The sequence below is a fragment of the Archocentrus centrarchus genome, chromosome 2 (assembly GCF_007364275.1).
Source record: "Archocentrus centrarchus isolate MPI-CPG fArcCen1 chromosome 2, fArcCen1, whole genome shotgun sequence".
NCBI lineage: Eukaryota > Metazoa > Chordata > Actinopteri > Cichliformes > Cichlidae > Archocentrus > Archocentrus centrarchus.
Window position 1 is genome coordinate 1,329,793 of NC_044347.1, and position 22,565 is coordinate 1,352,357.

General features: G+C 44.8%; 1 pseudogene and 1 gene segment (V, D, J or C); one reads left to right on the forward strand and one right to left on the reverse strand.

Annotated features, from left to right (window-relative positions):
- LOC115791158 (NACHT, LRR and PYD domains-containing protein 12-like) overlaps positions 1–22,565 on the forward strand; it is a 1,329,445-nt pseudogene that overhangs the window by 925,452 nt on the left and 381,428 nt on the right.
- LOC115791684 (Ig kappa-b4 chain C region-like) lies at positions 12,073–13,696 on the reverse strand. The segment is given in 3 exon segments: positions 12,073–12,500; positions 13,353–13,472; positions 13,576–13,696. A coding segment is annotated over 1 exon segment (258 nt).

The following is a 22,565-nucleotide window of genomic DNA, read 5'->3' on the forward strand; positions in this document are numbered from 1 at the left end:
ATTGCATCCGCACAGCCACCGCTACCAGCACGCTAATGTGACGCTGTTTGTTAGACTGAGTGATCCGCAAACCTGGTGGTACATACTGAGCATGTGGGAAATCCTGAGCCACATTTATTTCCACGCACGGATCTGAACACGCACGCAGGTAGTTCTGCTACAATAACAGCCCCACAGGCTGCTGAGAGACTTTGTGCTCCACCTTCTGCCAGCATGCTGAGCTAATGATTAGCTGCTGTTGGTCTCCAAACACTCTCTCACTCTCCTCTCAGCGTGTTCACCATAAAGTGAACAGACACCGAGGAGAGCAGCAGAAGAGCTCATTCAGGAGCTCAGCTGCAGATGAACTGAGCTCACATTAAAGTAGCTCCTGCTTACCTTTAGATGAGCCCGGACCGCAGTAACAAACAAAGCTGCAGCGCCGCTTCTTCTTCTTCTACTTCCGCTCAACTTCCGGCTGGCAAACAATGAATGTGCGCAATCCTGCCGCCAACTGGTGTGGAGGAGCTGAAACACGGCTTCGTCAATTGAACTGCATAAATTGGACTCGCTGCGGGGGTCCTGAGGTGACTGTGGGTGGGGTTTTTCTACTCCTCTTTTCCATCAACTCAAAGGTGCAAATGTTCCCAATGAGAAAGAAAAGAAACGCCAAAGTCACTGAAATCAAAGGAGCAAAAACCAAAACAATGGGGCAAAAATGGCAAAAAGAAACAAACAGAAAGGTCGTTGATGCAAATGAAGGCGAGTCCACATGAATCTGCTGATAGAAACATGAAGCTGTGCTTGTGTGTCTGTGTGCTGACAGCCGTAACACACTCACATCCTGACCTCTGACAGCAACATAAAGAGTAGAGCCTCCATTTGAAGCTGCATTCACACTAAATCATCATCATTTCTTCTTCAGGAACTTGAAGCTGAATGAATGAATGAATGAATGAAGGTTTTATTGCCATGTGGGTGAACAGGTTCACACATTGGAAATTGCAATTAACAGAGCACCCATCAAAGAATACAACAAACACAACACAACACGGGGGGACAGGTGTCCTGAGGTTATGCAGCCGACTTGCAGCGCTACCTTTACAGTTCCCCGAAAAAGAAAACAACACACATCATGGGGTAGTTAGCTTAAAAAAAAGTAATCTGCTACAGTGCTCAAAATGAGCACCATACCAGGGTCCAAAAAAAAACACCTTAGCAAAGCATATTTGCACATTTAAAGTCAGGATAGCAATATGGTGGGTAAGGTCAGGTCAGGAGGGGATGCAGACAGAGACGAGAAGGTGGGGGTATTGTGGAGCCAGATACCGGCTCCTAGCCAAAACAGTTCGCTGATAGTGATGGAAGTTCATCAGCGGCCGTGGTACACCAGATCCAGCTTCACAAATCACAAAGCGGAGTGGGGGGGGGGGGGGGGGGGGGGGGGGGGGGGGCGACCGTCACACATAGTCCTGGAGAGATATGGTTGCCAGCCAAGGCCGGCAGGGGAGTCGAATTCCTGATAATGCAGATGTTGTTTTGGAACAGGCTGCTTGTTTTTTTCCCAACAGCCTTCAGTCTCACTGGGAACCATTCAGTAATCCAATATTCCAAATTCATTAGTTACCGTCCTCACTGTGCAGAACCAAACCTTATCTCCAGATCTAACCCCTCTCGCCTGCGAGCACGTTAACTTTACGGCTCAGGTCCAACAGGCTTTGAGTCTGAGTTTGTACGGCTCTGCACAGCCCGTCCACCTGGGTCTGCAGCCTCTGCAGATGTCGAACTGCCGCCCAGATTTTCTTGATTACCCGGTAAATCAGGTATCCTCCGAGCCCAAACAGAAAAGATACCGCTACCAAAAGGCCGAATATGTAGGCGTCTTCCACGTCTTCAACCTCAAGGGCCAAGAAGCACACAGGTCTCCACGAGCTCCAAGAATCGATGACATATCCAACCGGGTCTGTTCCACTCGGACACGCAGGCTCCTCTTTCCCCGATCTCATAGTGGAAAAAATTCGATCAATGATGGTGAAGGCCCAGTTTGCCAGATCCATGTTGCTCTCAATCTTATTCTTATTCGGACAGTGTGTAAGAGACGCTCTCACAGCAAGCAGCAAGCGGAGAGATGGGGAGGGCAGGGAGAGAGATAGTGCGACCGTCTCCGACAAGAGCAGGAAGAGAAGGCATTTTCTGTTTCTCACATTAGACAAAGTGACAGTGTTTCTATCAGAGCTGCATTTGAATTCTCATTAGCAGCATGTCATCTTTGTGAGGCACATTTCCACTAAACTCACTAAAGATGCTAAATGTTCCATCAGGAGTCAGCAGCTGAATGAAGACGTGATGCTGATCCAGCTTTAAACAAACCAGAGCGCTGAAAACATCTGAAGCTTTAGACACTTTGTTACCAGCAGCTGTTACACACACACATCATTTGTTCCCATTTCTTTGGTCAATCCATGAAAAAAGCCAAGATAACACAGTTTGACACACATCAGATAGTATTTGTGCAGCAACAAGGTGATCATCACAGAGATATGAGCTGCAGACTTGGACCATCTCAGCATGGTGTGCAGTGTGTTCTTTGGAAATGGAGGAAAGTGGACAAGTGGAGGAGCAAAGAAGAAGAAGAGCTTTGAATGGCTGATGTTGATTCCAGATGTGTCTCTGCTAACTGTGAGCAGCACCCAGTTTATTCACTGCTGCAGGAGCTCGTTTTACTGGGACAAACTGGATGCTGCGACGTGTCGCTCATTTCAAAACACTTCGTGTCAGCTGTGTTCATTAAAGTGACATCGTGCAGTTTGTGTTTGCACCTCCAGAGGGCGACAAATCAGCACAGACAGAGAGCTCCATTCAAACTTTGCTGCCATCAGTAATAATTCTTCAAATATGATCATCAGTGTTTGAGCAGCTATGATATCAGGGACAATCTAGACCTGTGTGACAATACTGAACATGTTTGACCCTCCTTCAAGATCATGTGATCCACTCTCAGTCTGCACTTTCATTGAAGAGCTCAACATGTTCAAATGTGCTTTGAAGAAGCTTCAATCAAATCAAGCTTTGATCACAGGATTCATGTGAGCAGCAGATCAACTTTACAAACAATCAGTGGATTTATCTTCTGTTTGACATCAACTTTGATCACTGAGAGCATCTGAAGGACCTTTTTTCTAAGTTCTCACTAACATCTCAGATGGTTTCAGATCCCTGCTGTTCCCCACCTGCCCTGTAGGTGGCCTCAGTGAGTTCCCTCCTATTTCCACTCACCTGTTCCCTACTCCTCCTCCTGCAGGTACAGAAAGTCTGAATACTCATGTCAACAAGTCATTGTTAATCTGGTTTTACAATGCAGCATGATGATGTGGTGGTTAGCACTGTTGCTGCACGACTAGGATTACGCATTAAGCTGCCCTTTAATGTTAATGTCAGCCTGTAGTTTTCCATGTCAATCCACACAGTTAACGGTTTAAAATCAGGACTGCAGCTCTGATCAGTGTTTCCACAGTGAACTATAAATATTTCCACAGCAGCTCTGATAATTTCTTCTATCAACAGGTTTCTGAATCCTCCTGATCAGTCTTCATACAGGCCTGTTGTACTGCTCATGGGTCTCAAAGTTTTTGGAAAGAAAAAACTGCAGCCCTCAATAACAGTCATTAATTGGTAAATAGACTGGGTCTTATATGGTGCTTTTCACTTCAAGCTTCATTCATCCAAGTACACATTCTTTTTTCAGTACCTTGAACCTTATCTAACATTTACACAATCACATTCTATCATCGAGGGCCACTCAAGGTTCAGGATCTTGCTCATGGGTACTTAAACTTCTTGCCAGAGATTGAACCATGGACTTTCTGATTGGCAGACAACACACACATGAGCACTCTGGTTAGTTACTGTGGCCTACAGAGTCTTGGAGTCTTTGCTCAGCAATGGTACAGATGTGAAACCAGCTGAGATGGAACATCTGTCTCTGTTTGTACTTTCTGTTCAAACTCAGCAGGAATAATTAATTCAATTCAATTCAATTGAATTAATTATTAAGTGCTCCAGCCTCTGACGGGGACGGTCGCATTCTATCTCTCTCCCTGCCCTCCCTATCTTTCCTGCTTGCTGCTTGCTGTGAGAGCGTCTCTTGCACACTGTTCGAATAAGAATAAGATTGAGAGCAATATGGATTTGGCAAACTGGGCCTTCAAGACCATGGATCGAATTTTTTCCACTATGAGATCTGGGAAAGGGGAGCCTGCGTGTCCGAGTGGAACAGACCCGGTTGGATACGTCATCGACTCTTGGAGCTCGTGGAGACCTGTGTGCTTCTCGGCCCTAGAGGTGGAAGACGTGGAAGACGCTTACATATTTGGCTATCTGGTAGCGGTATCTTTTCTGTTTGGGCTTGGAGGATACCTGATTTACCATGAAATCAAGAAAACCTGGACGGCAGTTCGACATCTGCAGAGGCTGCCGACCCAGGTGGATGGGCTGACCAGAATGGTACAGACTCAGACTCAAAGCCTGATGAACCTGAGCCGTAGACTTGGGGAGTAGCAGGTGAGAGGGGTTCGATCTGGAGATAAGGTACGGTTCTGCTCAGTGAGGACGGTAACTAATGAATTTGGATTATTGGATTTATTGAATGGTTTCCCAGTGAGACTGAAGGCTGTTGAAAAAACAAGCAGCCTGTTCCAAAACAACACCTGCATTATCAGAATTCGGCTCCCTAGCCGGCCTTGGCTGGCAATCATATCTCTCCAGAACTATGTGTGAAGGCCGCTATCCCCCTCAGCCCTCTCTGTGATTTGTGAAGCTGGATCTGGTGTACCAAGGCTGCTGATGAACTTCCATCACTATCAGCAAACTGTTTGCCTGGGAGCTGGCATCTGGGCTCCACAATGCCCCCACCCTCTCGTCTCCGTCTGCGTCCCCTCCTGACCCTGACCCTACCCACCATACTGCTATCCCGGCTTTATATGTGCAATATGCTTTTTGCTGAGGTGTTTTTTGGAACCTCGTAAGGTGTTCTTTATGAACACAGTATGAGATGATTTTTTTTAACCTAACTATCCCAATGTATCTCTTTCTGTCTCTCTGCTAAAGGTAGCGCCGTTGTGAAACGGTTTGCATGACCTCAGACATCTGTCCCCCCCCTGTCTGTGTTATGTTTTTGTTTTGGATGGATGTTCTGTTAACTGCAATTTCCCCATTTGTGGGACTAATAAAGGCATTCTTGATTCTTGATTCTTGAATTTTATTTATATAGCGCCAAATCACAACAAACTGTCGCCTCAAGGCGCTTTGTATTGTGGGTAAAGACCCTACAATAATACAGAGAAAACCCAACAGTCAAAACGACCCCCTATGAGCAAGCACTTGGCAACAGTGGAAAGGAAAAACTCCCTTTTAACAGGAAGAAACCTCCAGCAGAACCAGGCTCAGGGAGGGGCAGTCATCTGCCGCGACCGGTTGGGCTGAGGGGAGAGAAAGACATGCTGTGGAAGAGAGCCAGAGATTAATATCAATTAATGATTAAATGCAGAGTGGAGTATAAACAAAGTAAATAAGGTGAATGAGAAACAGTGCATTATGTGAACCCCCCAGCAGCCTAGGCCTATAGCAGCATAACTAAGGGATGGTTCAGGGTCACCTGATCCAGCCCTAACTATAAGCTTGATCATAAAGGAAAGTTTTAAGCCTAATCTTAAAAATAGAGAGGGTGTCTGTCTCCCGAATCCAAGATGGAAGCTGGTTCCACAGAAGAGGCGCCTGAAAGCTGAAGGCTCTGCCTCCCATTCTACTCTTAAGTATCCTAGGAACCACAAGTAAGCCAGCAGTCTGAGAGCGAAGTGCTCTGTTGGGGTGATACGGTACTATGAGGTCTTTGAGATAAGATGGTGCCTGATTATTCAAGACCTTGTATGTGAGGAGAAGAATTTTAAATTCTATTCTAGATTTAACAGGGAGCCAATGAAGAGAAGCCAATATGGGAGAAATCTGCTCTCTCTTTCTAGTCCCTGTCAGTACTCTAGCTGCAGCATTTTGGATCAGCTGAAGGCTTTTCAGGAAGCTTTTAGGACAGCCTGATAATAATGAATTACAATAGTCCACCCTAGAAGTAATAAATGCATGAATGAGCTTTTCAGCATCACTCTGAGAAAGGATGTTTCTAATTTTAGAAATATTGCGCAAATGCAAAAAAGCGGTCCTACATATTTGTTTAATATGTGCATTGAAGGACATATCCTGGTCAAAAATGACTCCAAGATTTCTCACAGTGTTACTGGAGGCCAAAGTAATGCCATCCAGAGTAAGTATCTGGTTAGACACCATGTTTCTAAGATTTGTGGGGCCGAGAACAAGAATTTCAGTTTTATCTGAATTTAGAAGAAGGAAATTAGAGGTCATCCAGGCCTTAATGTCTTTAAGACATTCCTGCAGTTTAATTAATTGATGTGTGTCATCTGGCTTCATTGATAGGTAAAGCTGAGTATCATCTGCATAACAATGAAAATTGATGCAGTGCTTTCTAATAATACTGCCTAAGGGAAGCATGTATAATGTAAATAAAATTGGTCCTAGCACAGAACCCTGTGGAACTCCATAATTAACCTTAGTGTGTGAAGAAGACTCCCCATTTACATGAACAAATTGGAGTCTATGAGATAAATATGATTCAAACCACTGCAGTGCAGTACCTTTAATACCTATAGCAAGCTCTAATCTCTGTAATAAAATGTTATGGTCAACAGTATCAAAAGCTGCACTGAGGTCCAACAGGACAAGAACAGAGATGAGTCCACTGTCAGAGGCTGTAAGAAGATCATTGGTAACCTTCACTAATGCTGTTTCTGTACTGTGATGAATTCTGAAACCTGACTGAAACTCTTCAAATAAACCGTTCCTCTGCAGATGATCAGTTAGCTGTTTTACAACTACTCTTTCAAGAATGTTTGAGAGAAAAGGAAGGTTGGAGATTGGCCTATAATTAGCTAAGACAGCTGGGTCAAGTGATGGCTTTTTAAGCAGAGGTTTAATTACAGCCACCTTGAAGGTCTGTGGTACATAGCCAACTAATAAAGACTGATTGATCATTTTTAAGATTGAAGCATCAATAATTGGAAAGACTTCTTTGAACAGTCTAGTAGGAATGGGATCTAACAAACATGTTGCTGGTTTGGAGGAAGTAACTATTGAAGTTAACTCTGAAAGATCAACTGGAGCAAAAGAGTCTAAACAAATACCAGCAGTGCTGAAAGCAGCCAAACATGAAGAATAATCTTTGAGATGGTTATGAATAATTTTTTCTCGAATGTCTAAAATTTTATTTGTAAAGAAATCCATGAAGTCACTACTAGTTAACGTGAAAGGAATACTCGGCTCTACAGAGCTCTGACTCTTTGTCAGCCTGGCTACAGTGCTGAAAACAAACCTGGGGTTGTTCTTATTTTCTTCAATTAATGATGAATAGTAAGATGTCCTAGCTTTACGGAGGGCTTTTTTATAGAGCAACAAACTCTTTTTCCAGGCTAAATGAGCATCTTCTAATTTAGTGAGACGCCATTCCCTCTCCAGCTTTCGGGTTATCTGCTTTAAGCTGTGCGTTTCTGAATTATACCACGGAGTCAGGCACTTCTGATTTGAAGCTTTCCTTTTCAGAGGAGCCACAGTATCCAAAGTTATACGCAGTGAGGATGTAAAACTATTGACGAGATAATCGACCTCACTGGGAGCAGAGTTTAGGTAGCTGCTCTGCACTGTGTTGGCACATGGCACTGAAGAGCATAACAATGAAGGAATTAGATCCTTAAACTTAGTTACAGCACTTTCAGAAAGACTTCTACTGTAATAAAACTTATTCCCCACTGCTGTGTAATCCATTAAAGTAAATGTAAATGTTACTAAGAAATGATCAGACAGGAGGGGGCTTTCAGGGAATACTGTTAAGTCTTCAGTTTCTATGCCATATGTCAGGACAAGATCCAGAGTATGATTAAAGTGGTGGGTGGGCTCCTTTACATTTTGAGAGAAGCCAATTGAATCTAACATTAGATTAAATGCAGTGTTGAGGCTGTCATTCTCAGCATCTACATGGATGTTAAAATCACCCACTATAATTATTTTATCTGAACCGAGCACTAAATCCGATAAAAAGTCTGAGAAATCAGACAGAAACTCTGAGTAAGGACCAGGTGGACGATAGATAATAACAAATAAAACAGGTTTTTGATTTTCCCAATTAGGATGGACAAGACTAAGAGTCAGGCTTTCAAAAGAATGAAAACTTTGTCTGGGTCTTTGATTAATTAATAAGCTGGAATTGAAGATTGCAGCTAATCCTCCTCCTCGACCTGTGCTTCGAGCATTCTGACAGTTACTGTGACTCGGGGGTGTTGATTCATTTAAACTAACATATTCATCCTGCTGTAACCAGGTTTCTGTAAGGCAGAATAAATCAATATGTTGATCAATTATTAAATCATTTACTAATAGGGACTTGGAAGAGAGAGACCTAATGTTTAACAATCCACATTTAATTGTTTTATTTTTTGGTGCAGTTGATGAAGCTGTATTATTTATTGTTTTTGAATTTTTATGCTTAAATAGTTTTTTGCTGATTTTAGCTTTGGTTTTTGGTGGTCTTGGAGCAGGCACCGACTCTATGGGGATGGGGTTTTGGGGGGATGGCAGGAGGAGAGAAGCTGCAGAGAGGCGTGTAAGACTGCAACTCTGCTTCCTGGTCTCAACCCTGGGTAGTCAGTTTTTAGGAGGGTTAATAAATTTGGCCAGATTTCTAGAAATGAGAGCTGCTCCATCCAAAGTGGGATGGATGCCGTCTCTCCTAACAAGACCAGGTTTTCCCCAGAAACGTTGCCAATTATCTATGAAGCCCACGTCATTTTTTGGACACCACTCAGACAGCCAGCGATTCAAGGAGAACATGCGGCTAAACATGTCGCTCCTGGTCTGATTGGGGAGGGGCCCAGAGAAAACTACAGAGTCCGACATCGTTTTTGCAAAGTTACACACCGAGTCAATATTAATTTTAGTGACCTCCGATTGGCGTAACCGGGTGGCATTACTGCCGACGTGAATAACGATCTTACCAAATCTACGATTAGCCTTAGCCAGCAGTTTCAAATTTCCATGAATGTCGCCTGCTCTGGCCCCTGGAAGACATTTGACTATGGTCGCCGGTGTCTCTAGCTTCACGTTTCTCAAAACAGAGTCGCCAATAACCAGAGTTTGTTCCTCGGCGGGTGGGTCGCCGAGTGGAGAAAAATGGTTAGAGACGTGAACAGGTTGGTGGTGTACCAACCAATTAGTGTGAAGCTTTGATTTCTGCTGATCCTCTTTGAATCATGGATCAGCTGAAATGTTTGAAAATGTTGTTCGGACTGTTGAACTGACTATTAATGGACTGAAGCTTCCAGTCAAAGTGAATCAGTGTGTCAGTGAATGCATTGTGGCCATCTGGGAGGGGCTCAGAGTAGAGCCGCTGCTCCTCTACATTGAGAGGAGCCAGTTGAGGTGGCTCGGGCATCTGATTAGGATGCCTCCTGGCCGCCTCTTGGGTGAGGTGTTCCGGGCATGTCTCACTGTGAGGAGGCCCCGTGGTAGACCCAGGACACGCTGGGGAGATTATATCTCTCGGCTGGCCTGAAAACGCCTTGGGGTCCCTCCGGATGAGCTGGAGGAGGTGGCTGGGGAGAGGGAAGCCTGGGCTTCTCTGCTTAGGCTCCTGCCCCCGCGACCTGGCCCCAAATAAGCGGAAGAGAATGGATGGATGGATGGATGGATGGAATAATAATAATAATAATAATAACAATAATATAAATAATAATACATACTCAGAGTTTATCAGCTCTGTTACATCATATGTAATGCAAAAAATGTACGAGAAGAAGGATCCAGGCAGCTGCTCCTCGTATGGCCTCTGAGTGTCTCCTTATCGCTTGTTTGGTTACTTGTTGTCTCCTCTGCGTCTGTGACTGAACATTGCTAGAACCTCAAACATCTGTGACTGATAAACACTGTTAGGGATTATTTTTGACTCAGTGAATAAAGGACAAATGTTTAAAGGTAAATTCCAGTAAATTAATTAATAAACAGTGGATCAACCAAATAATAAACAATTAAATAATATATTAGACAGAGAGCAACAGATCAGAAAGTTCTAGACTAACTCGACTAGAAGATGTGCTCATGACTGAGAGGAATCTGAGTCATGAAAACCAGCTTGAACAAGACTGAGTGACGAAGGTGAACTCGTAGCACCCAGAGATTATTTATTATAGATAAGAGGAGGCTGACAGTATAAAGATGTTATGGTTAGACAGAAACACGGGCTCAGAGAGAGAGCACACACACACACACACACACACACACACACACACACACACACACACACACACACACACACACACACACACACACACACACACACACACACACACACACACACACACAGGCCTGTCTCTTCTGAGTCTACACATGCATGTGTGTATTTTTTCTGATTCTTTAATATATTAATTGTCTTACTTTTTTAATTAAAGTGTTTCAGGTGTCTTCCTTCATAAACAACTTGTTTACCTGTCAACACGTACCCACCAAGAACACACTGTGCCTGCCTCATACCAAACATATGTTCTTCTGTATTGTCAGGCAACTATTTTGTTTGTTATACTCTAAGACAAAGTTTCTCAGGCAAATAAATGTGAGAACAATAAAATCAAACACATATCACGATTATATTTGAAGCTTCCTAAAACTCATTCCTCTACATTGGTTTCTTTGGTAATCTGTTCTGTTTGGTTTCTTTTCCTTTTTTTCACTATGCAAATTTGCTGAAGTCCCAAAGCCTTAAAAATGACTTTGTAACCTTTTCCAGACTGAAACATGTGAGTGTTTCACCATGTCAGAGAGCTTCTATTTAAGTGATTTCTTGATTGAGCAGGTCTGGCAGTGATCAGGCCTCAGTTTAAAAAAAAAGTGGGTGATTAATGATTGTGTGTGTGTGTGTGGGGGGGGGGTACTTTTTCACAGGGCTGTATGTTTATACTGGGAATCAGGAGAATGCAGGAGGCCAAAATGATCTTATATGTGCAGTAAAAATGTACTTACTGCTCCCTGTCCATCTTCAGTGTTACCAGTGTGTATTAGTTTAAAAATATAGCAAATGAAGATTTGACGTGTTGTTGCTGGTTTGACCACTGAGTGTCAGTAAAGTCAGACTCCACTCTGACAGACCTCAGGTCAGAATTTTATTCTGTGAATTGGATCCAGTTTTTTAATGTGGTAATTCCTCATTAATTAAATGACATGTCTAAAAATGTTCTCCCTCTGATGAATCTTCTGCAGGGTTGTTTCTGGACTGAACTTCAATCACTAAAACAAACTTTACATTTATTAGATTTAATGCATTCAGATTTTTGATCAGTGATCAGCGAGGAGCAAAGCTGGTGATGTGCTGAGGACGGCTCCAGCTGACTGACTGTGTTTGCATGTGTGTCCCGCCTCTCTGCACCAGCCGTGAGGAGCCGTTCATTTCTAATTACTGAAAATGTCCACAGCAGATTCCAGTCCTCACAGACGGGTCATGTTTGTGGGATCAGAATGTGCACAGTGGAAAACCAACTCCAAACTGTTAGGATATGCTCAGTGTGTGCCTCTACATTTACTGTGTTTACATCACATCAGGAGCAGCGATTGTGTTTGAGGCAAATATATTTCAGAGGAGAAATTAATTCAGAAACCAACAACAAAAACTAAACTCCTAAAACAGCGTGGAGCAGGTAGGCTGACTGATTAACTTGCTGTGATGTCATGTTTTCCATGCAGCAATATTGCTATTAGCTGACGCAGTGCAGCAACAGGAAGGTTCCTGAGTGAAGGGACCTGCCAGGATCTGTGTGGCAGCCATCATCATGCTGCTGAAATACAAACTCAGGATTGTAGCAGGGAATAAAAGGACAGCCGTGATGTAGTCGTGCTCTCAGTGAAAAACAGGAGCCTTCATTGTTTCTCAGTGGGGGCGTTAAACAGACCACAGGAACCACAGTTTCTTTGAATGAACCTTTATTGTGTCAAACAGTGAAATGATAAGGATTCAGAAACAAAGATGAGATGATGACAGAAACACCTGCAGTAACAGGAGAACCAGGATCAGAGTCCCAGTGAGTCAGCTCAGGACTGGGAACACTGGTCTCTCCTCAGTGTGTGTGAGAGTGGAGTCTGGGAGCCCTGGGTGGCCTCACAGGTCACAGAGCCCACCTTCTCCCACTGGTCTGCAGGGAGCCTCAGGGTGCTGCTCCAGCTGTAGAGGCCGTCCTTCTGCAGCACCCCGGGGCTGCTGCTCTCCTCCCAGCTGCTGCTGCTGTTGCTGCAGTCCACCTTCCAGGACAGACTCCAGTCTGAGGGGAAGCCCTTGTTGGCCAGGCACATGAGCGTGGCCTTCCCCTGCTGCAGCTCCTCTCTGGAGGGGGGCAGCACCGTCAGGGTGGGGACGACTCGACCCACTGCAGGGGGAGAGAGAGAAGAGAGTTCATGCAAAGAGAAGAGAAACTCCACCCTGTTGGCTGCAGCTGGTTCTGCTGATGAAACTGGCCTTCAGTGTTTCACTTCCCCCTCTGAGCTCACTAACCATGAAAACAGGTTTCACAGCTACAGAGAAAAAAATCTTGCTCTAGTTTCATGAACAAACTCAAACTTCAGAGTCAAAATGGTGCATTGAAGCAGAGTGTGAGGCTTTTAATGGATCTGCTGTGTTTTCCTTCAGGTCTCAGAGATGTTCTCATTCATACAGGAATCACTGCTGACCCTGACAGCAGACACGCTTCACTGCTCACAAACTTTGAAATGTTCAAATACTTTTCACAGCTCAAAAAAGATTGATACTAATGCAGCATGTGGCTCAGTTAGCTGCAGTCATATTATGATGCTCACGGTCAGAATGAGGATGAGATTTATTGTTCAGTCTGTGAGGAAGACTGAGGTCAACATGTGCCATGATTCCCAGAGACAAACTATCACAGTTTCTTTGCTTATTACAAGAAAAAGTTTCTACTTTCAACACTTTAATTTATTTTCTTTGAGTTAAACTTCCATGGACAGAATTAGAACTAAAGCAGCATCTTCAATAACTGACAGTATTTCCTAATAACTTTATATGAACATGCAGGCTGTGAAAATGAGAATTTGGTGACCAGAGACAAAAAGAGTTCCTTCATTAGACTGAATATTATCTGCATCACAGTGAAGTCTGCAAAGGTCACAGTAATAATATTATATTTGAATTATCAAAGTCACCAAAAAACCTGAATTTATTCACTTTTCAGCTTTCAGTTCATGTAGAAGTCAAAGGTACTTACAGTCAACCTCCAGTTTGGTTCCTCCACCGAACGTCCTCCACAGTGATACAAACTGCCTGAGCCGCCGTACAAAAACCTCTGAGTGCAGAGACACGGCTCTGTGACTCTGAACACAACAAACTGCACACAAACAGGCTGTAACACAGCTGATTCACAGGAACAGCAACACAAACAGATGATACAAATGATACAAATTTATTATGTATTAAATTAATTGTCTTACTTGTCTTCAGAGACACCTGAGCTGTAAAAATGAAAATCTTATTGCAGAAAATTTCCTGAATCAACAAATAAAAGTAAATCAAATAAAACAATAAATGTGGCCATTCCTGATGAATCCTGTGATAAAGTGATTGATCCAGGAACAAGCATCATCATCAGAGTCATCCACGTCCCTGCTGGAGTCAGTCAGAGCATTTCCATAGAGTCACTTTGCATCAGCAGCAGCATGCTCCAGTGCTCTCAGAGAGTTTATAGTCCTGAGACTTGAACACTCTCAGGACTATAAACTGTCCTTCATCACAGCAGAAGCCACAGAAATCCTCCTCATCAAAAACATGACTTTGACCTGCGTCCTCATCTGGACTCTCCTCTGCTGCTGCTTCACAGGTAAAGTCCAGAGACTCAAACTCCTCTATGAACATCTGTCCCTCTGAAATGAAGCTGATAAAACCATGAAGCTGCTTTCTGTTTGTCTCTGTCTCCTCAGAGTCCAGAGGACAGGCCACAGTGACTCAGCCTGGAGCAGTGAGTGCAGCTCCAGGAGACACCGTCACCATCAGCTGCAAACATAGTCAGACAGTAACTGTCTACAAAAATAGAACAAAACAGGCATCATGCTGGTATCAGCAGAGAGGTGCCGAAACTCCCAAACTGCTGGTTTATTTGGCTGACCAGCGAGCATCAGGAACCCCAGATCGTTTTTCAGGCAGTGGATCAAAGACTGACTTCACTCTGACCATCAGTGGAGTCCAGGCTGAAGATGCAGCAGTTTATTACTGTAAGGGAGAACACAAGATAGACGATCAGTGGGTGTCCACACAGTGAAAAACCGTCATACAAAAACCTCCCTCAGTGAAACTGAACAGAAACTGAACTGACTGCTGCAGCTGGAAGATACTGCAGACAGATACAGTTCACTGAACACACACAAGACATGCTGATTTATATTCATATAGACACCTCTGTGACAGCCTGGTGGGAATTTTTAAAAAAACTAAGTCTTCACTTATCCCCTGTAAACTGACACCCAATTGGAACAATATGGATATCTGTCAGAAAAGAAAATATTGAATTTTCTGTCATGGCACAAGAAGGGTATAAAAGATCTAGAGCACTTTATTCAAGATGGGAACTTTATCCCATTCCAAGAACTTACATCAAAATATGGAATCAGCAACAGTAAATTTCTGGAATATCAATAATTGAAGTCCATCCATCATATAGGAAAGATTTAACCTCAATCAACTAAATTTAGAAATGACTGTTGAATATTGATGATTCAGTTTCTCTCCCAATTCCAAAATGGGAATGTGATCTCTCTATCAATCCTGATCAAAACGTCTGGACACAAATTTGTTTAAACATCTTCAAAATGACAAAAAGTCCAAACTTGTATACAAACTTATAAAATATCAAACTCTCCATAGAACACACTATACTGAACAAAGGATGTTTCCAGTGGGTCTTACACACTCAAACATGTGCACCTACTGTGCAGACAGCACTGCCAAGAACCACGTGCATGCTCTGTGGTCTTTTACACCCATTCAGAGCTTTTGGCAGAAGATGTGTGAAGATCTGTCCACATGGTTCAGTTGCAATATCCCAACCTCACCCACTGTGTGCATTTTAGGTGATGTGAGTGAACTGATAGAGAACCAAATATATCACACATAATTCTTACTGCATTATCATCACTAAGGAAACTATCTTCATTCATTGGAAATCAAAAAATGATTTATGTGTTACGCCATATAGAAATGTACTTCTAGACCACATTAGTCTGGAGAGAAAGTCTGCCACCTCAAAAAACCAATTAGACGAATTTGATTCTCTCTGCTTCCCACTGATCAATTCCATTACATAGTGGGGGTCTCGTCTCTCCATGCACCTTATAGGTGGCTGGGGGTGGACTTTGGGCTGTGGGCACCTGTGGACTTTGTGGTGCTGAAGGGCTGTGCCTGCTGCTTTGTGGCATCTGTGGGTCTGCCCTGGTTGGTGGTGGTAGTGGGCCTGGGTGGGAGCTGTCTTGCAATCTTGTGGTGTAGGACCTGGGGTGCATACGGTGGCGGATGCCAGCTCTGAGTTGGGGTCTGGCCTCTTCTGCACCTGTCCCTGTGCAGGGTCTGGGGCCCTGGTGCCTGGGGTTACCCGTCTCCTGGTTGGGTCACTTCCTGCATGGGGGGGGGGTTCATGCCCCCAGGTGGGGTGGGTTGGCCCAAGTCAGGACATCCAGTATGTGCTTGGGACATTGGGGAGTTTGATATGTGCATTAAAGGACATATCCTGGTCAAACAGGACTCCAAGATTCCTCACAGATTCCAAGATTTGTCAAACCATGTTTCTAAGATTTGTGGGGCCGAGTACAAGAACTTCAGTTTGATCTGAATTTAGAAGCAGGAAATTAGAGGTCATCCAGGCCTTAATGTCTTTAAGACATTCCTGCAGTTTAACTAATTGATGTGTTTCATCTGGCTTCTGGAGGCAGCACCGTCAGGGTGGGACGGACATCACCTAGGAGACACCAATCAGCTTAGAGGACAGGGAGCAGGCAGCACAGCACACAGTAACACCTTCACTGTGTAAGAGTGGATTTCCTCTTTAAGGAGTTTCTGACAGATGTTTTCTGCTCCATCACTCACACAGTTTCACTTCCCTTTAATAAAGCTCTGATGCTCATCAGCACAGACTGTCCTCATAGACCCGAAACTCAGCAAACTGCACAAGGATCAAAATGTTAAACAGCATTTCAAAAATTAGCTGCAAAGTAAAGTGTTTAGTTATATTTAATGCTGATTTATTTACAGAACATAACACACTGAACAAATATTCAGTTATATATATTTACATATACACATTTTTACATATACACATCTACAATCATAATTCACACTGAGGCTAAAAACACACAGACATTTTGCAAACACAGATTTGTCATAAATAAAAATAATTAAATAAATAAACAGCTGGTACACATTTCTAATCTTACCTTTTACAAACTAACTGGAACATGTAATGAAAAGTTCAGCAAAGTTGGGCTTAGATGAACTTCAAGCTTAAAATGGAGAAAATAACAAAAGAAATTTAATGTGATTGAGTTCACCCACCCCAAAACAAACAAAAAATTTTATTTTCATATTCAGACACTTAAATTTAAGTATTTCATATTTAAGCCAAAACTCCAGTCTGGTTTCTCCACCAAACTGACTGAGTTGTTGTACACAAACCTCTGACTGCAGAGACACGGCTCTGTGGCTCTGAGCACAACAAACTGCACACAAACAGTTTGTTGTAATAAAAGTAAATCAAATAAAACAATAAAATGAGCCATTCCTGATGAATCCTGTGATAAAGTGATTGATCCAGGGACAAGCATCATCATCAGAGTCATCCACGTCCCTGCTGGAGTCAGTCAGAGCATTTCCATAGAGTCACTTTGCATCAGCAGCAGCATGCTCCAGTGCTCTCAGAGAGTTTATAGTCCTGAGACTTGAACACTCTCAGGACTGTAAACTGTCCTTCATCACAGCAGAAGCCACAGAAATCCTCCTCATCAAAAACATGACTTTGACCTGCGTCCTCATCTGGACTCTCCTCTGCTGCTGCTTCACAGGTAAAGTCCAGAGACTCAAACTCCTCTATGAACATCTGTCCCTCTGAAATGAAGCTGATAAAACCATGAAGCTGCTTTCTGTTTGTCTCTGTCTCCTCAGAGTCCAGAGGACAGGTCACAGTGACTCAGCCTGGAGCAGTGAGTGCAGCTCCAGGAGACACCGTCACCATCAGCTGCAAACATAGTCAGAGAGTAACTGTCTACAAAAACAAAACAAAACCTGCATCATACTGGTATCAGCAGAGAGGTGCTGAAACTCCTAAACTGCTGGTTTATTTGGCTGACCAGCGAGCATCAGGAACCCCAGATCGTTTTTCAGGCAGTGGATCAAAGACTGACTTCACTCTGACCATCAGTGGAGTCCAGGCTGAAGATGCAGCAGTTTATTACTGTAAGGGAGAACACAAGATAGACAATCAGTGGGTGTCCACACAGTGAAAAATCGTCGTACAAAAACCAGTGAGACTGAACAGAAACTGAACTGACTGCTGCAGCTGGAAGATACTGCAGACAGATACAGTTCACTGAGCAGAACATGTTCACATAACACCAGAACATATGTTATTTTTAAAAAGCTCATTCCTGCTCAGAGTAGAACATTGTTTTTAAATTTTCATTCTCAGCTCAGATTCATATTTCATTTGAGCAGTTTTAGTTGCTCTGAGGTAAATGTTCACCTGGAAGAACCAACACAGATGGCAGTTAGCAAAATGAATATTTCCATCAAATCAAATCAAGTATTCCATTAAGTTACCCAGCTACCCTGCAGTGAAACACCTTCATAATACAGAAAACACAGTTAAACCTGAAGTTACCTCCATAATACCCTGATTCATAAATTTGGTAAGACGCAGATTAAAAGAAGAGAATTTAAGAGAAAACAGTCAATGTCAAAGTTATAAACTAATCTAATTTTTCCTGTCTACAAGCACACATGCTTTTAGTTCTTCATTTGTTTCTAATTAAAGGACTGAAAACCTCAAATTAAAAATAGTAGTGTGTACTGACAGCCTGGAGCAGCGAGTGCTGCTCTCAGAGACAACATCACCATCAGCTGCAAACATAGTCAGGGGGTAACTGTTGCTAATAACAGAGCAAAAGATGTTTTATCCTTGAGAGTTGCTGAAACTCCTCTAATTAAACTCCTTTCAGTACATGATGCTTTTATTTGAATTTAAATTAATTCTGAGTATTTGGAGCTGGATGTTGTGATGCTCTCTACATAATTTGGACTGTTTCAAGCTCAGTCAGCTCATTAAATTTCAGTGTTACAATCCTCCTCAGGTCTTAATCATAGAGCTGTGATACTGCAGACTGTGAGTCTGTTCAGTGACACAACAGGCATTTATAGAGCTCTGTCCCAGTGTGAGCACAGCACTCAGAGCACACACACTTTACTGCTGTGCAGCTCTTTTCCTCTCACACACTCACACTGCTGCTTTGTCTGCAGCAGCTGTTACCTTCACTCTGTATGATGTGTTCAAGCTCTTCATATTTTATAATATATATGAGGATAAAATGCTGCTGCTGCTGTGGTCCTGCTGCATCACTGACTGAAACTGTCACATTTACTAAACACTCCTGATACCAGTCACACGCTCTTAGTTTCATACTCGATACATTCAGCCATTCCCTCCATTTCAGTCCATGAAACACTGAAGTCACATGATCTGTAGACTGTTCCAGATGTTAGCAGCTGCAGGCTGAAACATTGGTTAGTGAGGCACGCCCAGCTTAAAGTCACAGTTTCTCTGTGTACCTGTCAGCTGGTCCAGAGCAGGTTATATTCAGAGTCTGAGTTTCAGATCAGATGGAAGCTCCAAGCTTTCCCTGATTCTTCTCCAACATGATCCGAGTGTGATCCAGACTCTCTGCAGGAAGCTGTTTTCCACATGCTGAGGCAGATCTCACTCACAGCACAGAAGGAAGCAGCCAGTAAAGTCAGAGCAGAGCTAAATGGACGGGTCTGTGTGGAGGCTGATTATCAGGAGATTCAGGCAGTCAGATCAATTTCTCTCTGATCTGAAGTGATGTCCACGTCTCCTTCATGAGGCTGTGGGACAGAGTCAGACCTGAGTGCTCTGATGCTTCACATTAGAAACAAACTGCAGCACTGAGTGGAAACATCAGCAGGTTCACCTCTGACCTCACAGGATGAACAACATTCTGCAGCACTGCTCTCTGTGTTATTTACAGCACCAGGGTCGCTCCTGCTCTTAGATTTGGATCTTCTTTATAGATCTCTGTCACCTGTTCCTCTGATGATGTCACTGACTGCAGTAGGCGGAGTTCATTTGATCCATTTTGTGTGGAACAAGAGTCACATGACCAATCAAAGGCTCCCTGTGATGTGAGCGCGCTCAGAGCCTGAAGCAGGAAGTCTGAGTTCACAGGAAGTTGATAACTGTTGGGATACCTGTTATCTCTCAGTGGGGTTGGAGGTTTGGTTAAGCCAGCTAACTCAAAGAAAGCCTGGATCTGTTAAACCTGATGCTGCCCTCTGCTGCACTTTTGATATTTGCTGTTGTTGCTGAGCTTTGTGTGTGTGAGCTGCAGGAATTAGAGCAGCAACAGGAGCTGCAGTCAGAGGCAGAGTTTCTGACTGTGACCATGAAACATGTGGTGGACATGTGGAACATGGAAGTGGACTGTGCTCATTTGATTTGCTTTGATTAGATTTCATTCAAACCTTCTTGTGGACATTTTTGGCCTCAGCAGGTTTGGAAAGTGGAGCAGCATCAGTTAAAGCTCATTATAGCATTTAAAAAGATTCAAATACAACATGCTGTGAGAACAAAGAGTCTACGTTCATGTGTGGAGCTGCAGCATTTCTCCATCACAGCACCTGATCAAACATTTCCACACAGGATAGATCCATGTTTCCTCAGTCTGAGCTCCTCCAGAAGCCTCCTTTCTCCTTTGTCCTCATCTCCTCCAGGTACACTTCAGGAATTCAGGAATCCTTCATGAGAGGGAATGGCTTCCTGCTCATGTTGTCATAACCCAGGGAGGGCCGGTGTGTGTTTTTGTGTTTGTGAGTCATTGGTTGTCCAGCAGAGAATGGAGAGGGGTTTCAGGCGTCTCCACCTCTGGGCGGATACGTGGGCGTGGCTCCACCACACCTGTGATGGATCAAGGCATCAGGTGGAACTACTTAAGCTGCCAGCGGACATTCACTCGTCGCTGGATCATTGACTACTTCCAAGTTAGTGTCGGCTCCTTCTGTGACTTCCTGTCGTGTGTACCAAGACTTACCTGTTTCTTCGCTTTTCGTCTTCCCCAGATCTCCGTGTCGGCTCCTGCCTTCGCTCCCTGGAAATCCTGCTCTCCGCTCACCACGCCGTCCCACACCGTGCCACCGCTGATCCTCGGGACCTTTCCCCCTGCCTGCTCACTCACCTGCCTGGCCTCTCCTCCTCCCCTTGGCCTCTCTGCTCGCCGCTCGTCACCCCCATTCCACGCCGTGCCACCGCTGGTTCCAGGATTCACCCGCTCGCTCCCTCATCTGACTGGCCTCCCCTCATCCCCTCGGAGTCCCCCCCCCCCACCTCGCTCCACATCCACCGCTGCCACCAGCTATTTCCCACAAATTCCCCGGACCTGCTTCCCTTCACACATTCTCACTACCACTGTAAATAAACTTGCACTCTGCTCTCATCAGTTACCGCCTGTGTGTCTTCTCCTTCTCAGTCGTGACAGAATGATCCAGCCACAATCAGACACCGCGGAGGCTGATCCCATCAGCAGGACTTTGGCCAACCAGGAAGAGACCCTCCAGCGCCATGACCACATGCTTCGCCTGATCACAAGCGAACTTAGTGCTACCACTCAACACCTGGCCGACTTACGAGGTATGTTGGAACCCACTGTGTTATCTGCCATGCCTCGCCAGCCCGATTCATCTGCCCCGCCGCCGGCACCGTCGGTAGTGTCAGCCTCCGCATCCGAAGCCACCGGAACACCAGAGAAAGCCCTGCCCACTCCTGAGGTATTCCATGGTGAGCTAGGGAAGTGTGGAAGATTTCTAACCCAGTGTTCACTAGTTTTCAGACAGCAAAGACTCGCCTACGCTTCAGACTGTGCAAAAATTGGATTTATGGTCAACCTGTTCCGGGGAAGGGCGTTGGAGTGGGGGCACGCTGTTTTACGAAGTAACCCCGACCTGTCTTTCCCTACTTTCCTGTCTCGCTTTAAAGAAGTTTTTGACAAGGGATCCTGCCCTGAGGCTGCGGCTCAGAGATTGGTCAGTCTGCGGCAGGGCAGACAGCGTATGGCGGATTTTTCTGTGGACTTCCGGATTCTCACTGAGGAAGCCGGCTGGGAGGAGAGAGCGCTCAGAGGAGTATTTTTGAATAGCATTAGTGACGACCTCAAATATGAACTTGCAACCCGCGATTTACCTCTTTCTCTGGAGGCGGTAATTTCACTGTGTATTCGTCTAGATGATCGCCTGAGAGCACGGCGGACCCCGGGCAACTACGACTCCCAGCATGCCTTTCACCGCGCTGCTTCCGGTGACCGGAGAGGATCCCCGGAGGATGACACCAGGCGCACGGCGACTCCTGGTGGCGCGGAGGAGCAACCTATGCAGCTTGGACGGGCCAGATTGTCTGCTTTGGAACGACGGCGGAGATGGGAGGCGGGGGAATGCATTTATTGTGGCAAGATGGGTCACTTCATCGCTTCCTGTCCTGTTCGCCCAAAAGGTCGTGTCCGTCAGTAAAGGTGGGGGTACTGGCGGGCCAACTTAACTCTTGTTCCTCCCTGCCGAGATTCACACTCCAGGCAAAGCTTGAGCTTCCCTCCGGTTCCCACACGGCGTTGGCATTAATAGATTCTGGGGCTGAGCAAAATCTTATGGACTCCGCCCTCGCCCAGCAGTGGGACGTTCCATCCATAGCCTTGCCCACACCGCTCCGGGTCTCGGCACTTGACGGTGCTGCTCTCTCTGTTATCACTCACAAGACCCGGCCGCTCTCCCTCACCCTGTCGGGTAACCATTCAGAACATTTGTCATTCTTTCTTTTTGATTCAAAACAGACTCCCATCGTCCTTGGCTTTCCGTGGTTACAGTTGCATAACCCCCATATCAATTGGACAACTCGAAGCATCGCAGGGTGGAGTGAGCGGTGCCACCAGCGTTGTCTCCGGTCCGCCACGCCCTCTGTTAACCGCTCCTCCACGCCCAGGGGGGAGACGAAATCCGATCTGTCTGGGGTGCCCTCAGCCTATCACGATCTGGCTGAGGTGTTCAGTAAGGACTGGGCCGTCTCTTTGCCTCCTCACAGACCCTACGATTGCGCCATCAATCTCGTGCCTGGGGCTCCCTATCCATCCAGCAGACTCTACAGCCTTTCTCAGCATGAACGGGACGCCAT